General features: G+C 39.0%; 1 protein-coding gene across 3 annotated transcripts in view; it reads left to right on the top strand.

Moving 5' to 3' along the window:
* LOC105905793 (mitogen-activated protein kinase kinase kinase kinase 3-like) overlaps positions 1-7,976 on the top strand; it is a 49,196-nt gene extending 41,220 nt beyond the window's left edge. For all 3 annotated transcript variants that reach the window (XM_031563405.1, XM_031563406.2, XM_031563404.1), the window contains 10 exons: positions 454-514; positions 645-744; positions 823-881; positions 1,061-1,164; positions 2,872-3,043; positions 3,402-3,470; positions 3,850-3,942; positions 4,066-4,136; positions 4,284-4,339; positions 6,421-7,976. In XM_031563405.1, coding sequence (XP_031419265.1) covers positions 454-514; positions 645-744; positions 823-881; positions 1,061-1,164; positions 2,872-3,043; positions 3,402-3,470; positions 3,850-3,942; positions 4,066-4,136; positions 4,284-4,339; positions 6,421-6,508 — 873 coding nt within the window. In that variant the 3' untranslated portion in view covers positions 6,509-7,976. The remainder of the gene's footprint in view (positions 1-453; positions 515-644; positions 745-822; positions 882-1,060; positions 1,165-2,871; positions 3,044-3,401; positions 3,471-3,849; positions 3,943-4,065; positions 4,137-4,283; positions 4,340-6,420) is intronic.
* The last annotated feature ends 469 nt before the right edge of the window (positions 7,977-8,445 follow it).

The raw sequence follows: 8,445 nt of genomic DNA, 5'->3' as shown, positions 1-8,445 counted from the left end.
ATTTGTCAGTTTTAACTGCTTCCTAGACTGAACTGAATTCTCTTGAAAATTGAACGACCCCAATTCAAATAACACTTGAACACTGTTATTGGACTCAGTAAACCACACTGGGTGACAAAACAAGAAGTACAACATGAATCCTTGGCCTTTCCCATCAGAGCATCTTAACAGCCCTGTCATTGTGATGCACTGATAAATGATTTTGTGACGAGTAGAAAGCAGGCAACCCATTTTAAAACAATCTGAACTCTGTGTTGTCCTTTATACAGTCTCATTGGGCATGGCCTCTTTATCAGTGCAATAGTATGTATGTCGTCTCTCTGTTAGATGCTTTTTTGTCTTCTGCTGCAGAACTAAATAGCTTAGACAAACAATAACACATTTGGTGACTTCTTTTCACTGAATGTTCTTAATCATTTATGTGTGTTAAACATTACAATTATTCACCCTTAGCTGTTGCCACGGAGATGTACATGGCTGTATGTCATGAATAACAGCTTGCTCTCAATAACGGGTAAGATTTCAGTGTAGTCTGTGATAGTTATAGACCACAGACATTGTATGCAGAGTACATACATTTCTATGCATATTACATTTACTTTCTCTGGTGAAACTAAAAACATTGATGTTACTATGTTTAATAGGAAAAGCGTCTCAGCTGTATTCTCACAATCTGTGTGGCCTTTTTGATCATGCTCGGCTTTCCTTTCCAACTCATAAATTTCCTGACAAGATTATTCCCAGGTAAATGTATGCACAATTTACATTAGAAATTGAGTTACTCTCAAAAGTAGACTTGACTCTCAGTTACTCTATTTGCAGGAAATTCTCTGTCTCGAGTAAGATCCCCGACACAAAAGGATGTCAGAGGTGTTGTGTAGGCAAGTGTCCTTCACACCAAACCATCTGCAGAAAGCCTTGGCTTGCAATAGGCCAATGTAGTTTTAATCATTTCAAACAAATAATTTAATTTCAATGTATTTTTAATTTCTTGTTAAAAACGTAAAGAAACGTGTATGATCATAGTTTCAATGATTTACAGTCATTTTTCCTTCCACAGTAAGAAACCCATACACAGGTCACAAGTACCTCTGCAGTGCCTTACAGTCCAGTGTGGTTCTCCTGGAGTGGGTGGAACCGATGCAGAGGTTCATGTTGGTTAAGGTCAGTTGGTTCTCTTTGTTTCTTACAGTTCGGACTTTCAGGCATTTTCAAGCTTTGAAGTTCTACGTTTTTAAAAATGTCTTATTTACAAAGGATGTTTTCATTCCCGTTCAGCGATGTATCCTATTTAGTAGAGTTATCCAGGCCATTTCTCCTGTGCTCCAAATGCATGTGGTACACTCCCGTATTATAAACCAATTATACTGCATGGACATTTCTTTAAAGTTGAGGGTTGAGCTTCCTCCTGTTCCATCCACATCTACTAATGATTTGTTGTGTCATTTTAATGACGTATGCACCACTGTTTTAGACAACATAGCACCCTTCAAAACCAAGAGAAAAACAATTGTAAACAGATGTCCATGGATGCCCACACTATCTGCATCATCTGTAGCTGAGTGTAGCTGAGTGTAAAAACATCATCTGTAGCTGAGTGTCAAAACATCATCTGTAGCTGAGTGTAAAAACATCATCTGTATCTGAGTGTAGAAACATCATCTGTAGCTGAGTGTAGCTGAGTGTAAAAACATCATCTGTATCTGAGTGTAAAAACATCATCTGTATCTGAGTGTAAAAACATCATCTGTATCTGAGTGTAAAAACATCATCTGTAGCTGAGTGTCAAAACATCATCTGTAGGTGAGTGTAAAAACATCTCTGTAGCTGAGTGTAAAAACATCATCTGTATCTGAGTGTAAAAACATCATCTGTAGCTGAGTGTCAAAACATCATCTGTAGCTGAGTGTCAAAACATCATCTGTAGCTGAGTGTCAAAACATCATCTGTAGCTGAGTGTAAAAACATCATCTGTATCTGAGTGTAAAAACATCATCTGTAGCTGAGTGTCAAAACATCATCTGTAGCTGAGTGTAGGTGAGTGTAAAAACATCATCTGTATCTGAGTGTAAAAACATCATCTGTATCTGAGTGTAAAAACATCTCTGTAGCTGAGTGTAAAAACATCATCTGTATCTGAGTGTAAAAACATCATCTGTAGCTGAGTGTCAAAACATCATCTGTATCTGAGTGTCAAAACATCATCTGTAGCTGAGTGTAGGTGAGTGTAAAAACATCATCTGTAGCTGAGTGTAAAAACATCATCTGTAGGTTTAGCAAATTTGACAACCCTATAGAGCTTCATTAGACATAAAAAAAGATATTAATTTGAACCTTAGTATTTTGCTTTTATGTAATTTAATTTCACTCCACTGGCTTCCAGTACATTATCGCATCAACTTCAAGGTTCTGACCATTACCCATAAAGCACTGCATGGCCTGGCACCAGAACATTCTCCACCGTTAAGACCACTCAGATCTCTCAATTAAAGTCTGCTGGCAGTACCAGAGTCAAGATTAAAATCCTTGGTCATTTTAATTTATACATCCTTTCATTCCAACATATTATTTTATATTGTATTCTATTCATTACAGGTTTATTTTAGTATGTGTATCTTCAGTTGATTTCATTATACATTTTTGTTCTGCTCTTTTGATCTGTTGTCTATTCTGTATGCATTCTGTATAGCACTTTGCACTCATGCCAGAATGGTGCTATTGAAATTAAATGTATTATTATTATTGTTATTATTATTAATAATAATAATAATTATTATTATTATTAATAATAATAATAATAATAATAATAATAATAATAAAGACTAATACACAATAACATGAGGCTAATGTAATGCTCATTGTATTCTGCAGAGTATGGACTTCCCTTTACCCTGTCCTCTGGGTGTGTTTGAGATGTTGGTGGTTCCCGAGCAGCAGTACCCACTCATATGTATGGCTGTCAGCAAGGACACAGAGTTCAACCAGGTGGTTCGTTTTGAAATAGTAAATCCAAACTCCACATCACCCTGGTTCACCCAATCAGGTACAGTATTTCTTTGGGATGTCTTCACATTAGGACACAGTTTTGCTGAGAGGTGTGGTCATTTTGGGCAAGCGTGTACTCCTCTAGAGGTGACTGATTGAGAGGTTTGTTGTTGATAAATATACCACTAAATAACAGTTTCATAGCATCTCTGATGCTATTTCAGAACTATTTTTACGTGCGTGCGTGTGTGTGTGCGCGTGCATGTGTGTGTGAGAGAGAAGACAAATATGAATGCAATTTGGGAAGTTTTGGTGCCATGTGTTATGAGCTGAAATAAAAGATTCAATCATTTTTCCATGCCCACAAAAAGCTTATCCTCTTTGCACAGACAGCATATATGTGTTGTATCCCTCAGACATCCCTCAGAGTTCGGTTATACAGTTAACTCAACTGGAAAGAGACACCATCCTAGTGTGCCATGATCGTAAGTCCAAATGGTTTTTATGTTAAAAGCCTGTTTCTTACCAATTAAAGGGCCAGTGTGCAGTTTGTAGTGGCTTCTAGTGGTGAGGCTGCTTAATTACAACCAGCTGAATAGCCTTCCCTTTACGTGTGTGCGAGTACCTATGATGGTCATCAAATGCTAAGAAAATGCTAAAAGCCCGATCTGGAGCTAGAGTTTTGGTTTGTCCCTTCTGGTCTACTGTAGAAATATGGTGGTGCAACATGGCAGAAGTAGGAAGAGGACCCTACTAATAGATGCCACTACAGAAATATTCATCAGCATCTTTTAAAGACACTGTGTGTAGTTTCTAATCATGTCATTTTAATAAATTGTTTCATCTTCACCAATTTCCCCACAGGCTGCATTAAAATAGTGAATTTACAAGGCAGGTTGAAATCAAGCAAGAAACTATCAGCAGAACTCACATTTAACTTCCAGATTGAGTCTATAGGTAAGGGCCCTGTTGGCTTCTCATTTTTATAGAATCCTTTTAAATGTAATTCAACTGTCCTGATATCTATCATGTGGCTACTAAGAATGTGGCATGTGTTTTAATCAGTTCTTTTTCCCTCAGTTTGTCTTCAGGATAGTGTTTTAGCATTCTGGAGACATGGTATGCAAGGCCGAAGCTTCAGGTATAATGAGGTAAGTCTGTCTTTAGTGGCTTGATTGCGTCTAAACGTGTGATTCACAGCATTGTTTAAGACTAGTTTATGTATGGCTTGTCAATGTAGAGGAAATGTATGCAATGGTTGTGCCTGTCATAACAAACACGGAATCTCTCTCATTCAGATCACACAGGAGATCTCAGATAATACAAGGATATTTAGGCTGCTTGGATCAGACAGGTGAGTGTTCAAAGTATTGTTATATTCATTTTCTGGAGTAACTCGTGTGCTTGGCAACTGTTCTATGTGACCCACCATGGCGAAACTCGGTATAATGAGTATAATGCCCCCAAAAATGTAAACTGCATCAGATTTTTTCCGATTCTAAGCTACCAAATGAGTTTCTGGTCAGTTCCCATTCAGAAGTCCGTAGCAACGAAGCATGTAGAATGTTCCAAATCGAGCCAGATCTGGCTATACATAGGCTTTGAGACAGCATTTATTGGATAAAACGTCATATTTTCATATTATTACAAGCGATTGCTGTCAATAGCGTTAGATTACTTCAAATGCAGGAACAGCCTAAACAGCAGTTAGCTCTCATTACACTTAGCTCAAATTCCAGACCAACTAGTACATTTTTAATCACTATTATGCTTTCAATGAAAGACGCGTAAAATGTGTTGAGAATATTCCTGCTTTCCCCAAAGGAGATTAGCTTCTTCGGAAAATCCGTCACTGTTGGCACTTTTGAATGATCACCTCTGTGTTGGCCTCCAAATGCAGTTTGTCATCAATGACAGTGTCCTGGTATTAGTAGTGCTGTATGACTTCCACTGGTACCCCATGAGTTATGGTCGTGGTCTGTCACTCTATGCTTGGTGAAATCCGTGAACATCTCCTCGGTCTTGATGACATTCAGCTCTGAACAGGAGCCGTCACATCTTTGCACATACTCGGGCCCGTGATCTTGGCCAGTTTGTCTGCCAAAGGCAACCAGGCGTTGATTAGGATGGCGGCTTCTGCAGTCATCTGTGTACAAGACGAACAGCAGGGGTGAGATAGGGAACACAGCCTTCTGTGTTCTTAGGGGGAGGAAGGCCATGATCCACAGAATGAGCTGCTGATGCAGGTTGTTTAGCCAGGATGTGGGGTTGAAGGGTGTTGAAGGGACACCAGAAGTCCACAAACAGGAGCCCTGTAACTGTATGTAGGCCCTCTAGGTGTTCATAGAACAGAAGTATCTTGACACGATACACAGACTGAAGAGGGGATGTCTGTGTAGCTGTGGTGTTGGTGATGTGGCTTTTCACGATCCTCTCGAAGGCCATCATGAGGAGTCGGATGTCGGATGCAATGTCGGATGCGTCACTGAGCTTTGGATCAAGGGCTGCCATCTCTGTCCTCTTTTACATTTACATTTTACATTTAGTCATTTAGCGGACGCTTTTGTCCAAAGCGACGTACAAGGGAGAGAACAGTCAAGCTAAGAGCAATAAAAAAACCTGGTGTAACAATAAATACTACTTTACATAAGAAATAGAAAAACGACCTAGAAAGGAAAAAGAAGTGCAGGAATGTAACTGCTGAAGTGCAAGTTAAGCACTAGTCAAGGTGCCAGTTAGGAAGGGAGGTGCTCTCTGAAGAGTTGGGTCTTCAAAAGCTTCTTGAAGGTAGCGAGGGACGCCCCTGCTCTGGTGGTACTAGGCAGTTCGTTCCACCAACGTGGAACTACAAATGAGAATAGTCTGGATTGCCGTGTTTGCACAGACGGCAGTGCAAAACGACGCTCACTAGACGAGCGCAGCGTCCTGGGTGTAACATTTGCCCTTACAAGAGCATTTAGGTAGGTGGGAGCAGAACCAGCAAGCACTCTATAGGCAAGCATAAGTGACTTGAACCTAATGCAAGCAGCTACCGGCAGCCAGTGGAGCTCAATGAGTAGCGGGGTGACGTGTGCCCTCTTCGGTTGGTTGAACACCAGACGTGCCGCCGCGTTCTGGATCATTTGTAGAGGTTTCACCACGCAAGCCGGCAGGCCCGTTAGGAGGGCGTTGCAGTAGTCAAGGCGGGAACTCACCAAGGTTTGCACCAGCAGCTGGGTGGCATACTGGGTTAGGTACGGCCTGATTTTGCGGATGTTGTATATATACTTATGCATAGACATCTGTCTGTGAATCTTAAGCGGTTGTTTTTTTAAGTTTTGTGTTTTATCTTGGCCTGTTTCATAGTGTTTAACTGTACTGTCATAAGTACACAAAATGGCTGATTCCACACACTGATTATTGCCATTCTGTTGTGATTTCTGTGTGGTTTGACAGGGTGGTAGTGTTGGAGAGCAGACCAACAGACAATCCCACTGCACAGAGTAACCTTTACATCCTGGCAGGCCACGAGAACAGCTATTGAGCTTCTGAAAGGATGATGGATACCCTTCGCCCAATGACACAGGCTGAGATCATCAAATGTTTTTAATGTTTTAGATCTTTTTGGCTTTTATACGTGATCATTTTTGCACTTGTGGTTGATTGTTGCATTTAAAAGCAGACACTAAAAGTCACAAGTCAGGAAGCCACCACCATAGCTGAAGAAAGATGTCACCATTCCTGTGCTTTGAGTTAGTTTAAGACACCAGCCTTTATTTGAAAATCTAAATGTGTACAATCTTTCATTTTTGTAGTACTACACACTCTCATTTTCATAGCACGAATAGGAAATCATACTGACCACAAAAGTGCTTAAGGACATATTAAACTACCGGAAATATAAATACACATAAACATATATGTACATTATGTAGATATCTCTACATGTTCTCCCAGTTTGTCAATATTTGTACAAATATTGGGTACAATTGTATGTATTTATGTATGTATGTATGTATGTATGTATGTATGGTTACAATTTATGACAGTTTGATGTCTTGGTATCACGTTTATTTTACACACAAAGCATTTTACAAAAAGCACAAAGAAGTGCCCACCCCCATAGACTTCTATGCTGTTTTTATGGTTTTCTACTTTTTATCACGTTTTTTTATACAAAGCTGTCTTAAAGGTTCAATATTTAATTCAGAAAATGTGCACTTGATTGTACATATTTGCACAGTAATTCAAGATTTTGTTGAGTATGTGTGTGTCCACAAATCCTGCACATGACTATGTAAGGTCATACATCTAAATGGGGCGGAAGCTAAATTTCAAGGGCTGTTAGCTGTAATACTTCAGCAGGTTTATCTCATAAGATACACCCATTGATTGTCTATAGAGGTGGATCTAGGTCAGACTATAATGAATTTATTAAAGGAGCAAATTTCGTAAACAATTTACACTTGTTTCAATTGGTTACATATAGAAAAAGCTGCTGATGAAACTGAATTAAAAATGTAAGTTGACGGTGGTTATGTTAGAAGTGATTAATTCAACTTAAAATAACAATTTTGTGCTTGAATCTTTGCTTTCAGTTGGTGTCAAGCAGTCCAGCATCTTTTATTTTGTTCTGTGTTTTTATTTGTGTTTACTTCAACTTTTTGAGAACGTGTCTGTTGAATGTGTATATTTCTTAAACCATCTTCCACCAGGATCTATTTTGTTCTGGCATATATGTTTTTCTTTCTGACCATTTGTAGACCATAACCAATCAATCAGTAGATCAATAGATGCTCCAGGTACTGAAGTAACCCAAAGGTCATGACAGTTTAATGTTTTCCTTAAACTGCCCAACAGCTTTCAACTAAGCAAATATAATTGCAAAGGGGATTTCTAATGATGAATTTGCCTTTTTTACAGGATTAGCTAATAATGTGCCATTTAAACAAAGACGTGAGGATTGCAGAAAATGAACCTTTTACACCTAATAAAATGTTCCATTCCAAATATGCCTTTTCTTGTTGTAATAGTCATTTACAAGCAGTGGTGGACAGTAGATAAGTACCTTTATCTGTATAAGTATCTGTAGCCTATCTTTACGAAAGTAATTTTTATTTTGGGGTACTTTTTATTTCAACTCCACTACATTTCAAAGTAAATTGCATAACTTTCATAAGTTTATGCAACATCTGTCATTCCTTCTTATGAGTGAAAGAAAAAAACGATTGTCCAAATTGAAGCACAGCAAGCACACTAATTGGGGCACAGTGTGCTTTGACCTGTTACACTTCTTAGATAGAGCTAGTTATTACAAGAACAGTGCAACAATGAAGTTGAGTGCCTGAAGAACATGATGGAAAGTTCTGATTGGCCTAACTCGCCTATAGACGTCGGCTCCATTCAAACAACTCATTCAAAAAAGGCCATGGGACTTGAAGTAGTGGAACAGAAGAAGGATGCTTTCTCTGCCCGCCTCGT

Source organism: Clupea harengus, chromosome 26 (assembly GCF_900700415.2).
Source record: "Clupea harengus chromosome 26, Ch_v2.0.2, whole genome shotgun sequence".
In the NCBI taxonomy this organism is placed as follows: domain Eukaryota; kingdom Metazoa; phylum Chordata; class Actinopteri; order Clupeiformes; family Clupeidae; genus Clupea; species Clupea harengus.
The sequence above is the reverse complement of the archived record's forward strand: the minus strand, read 5'-3'. Positions and strand labels throughout refer to the sequence as shown.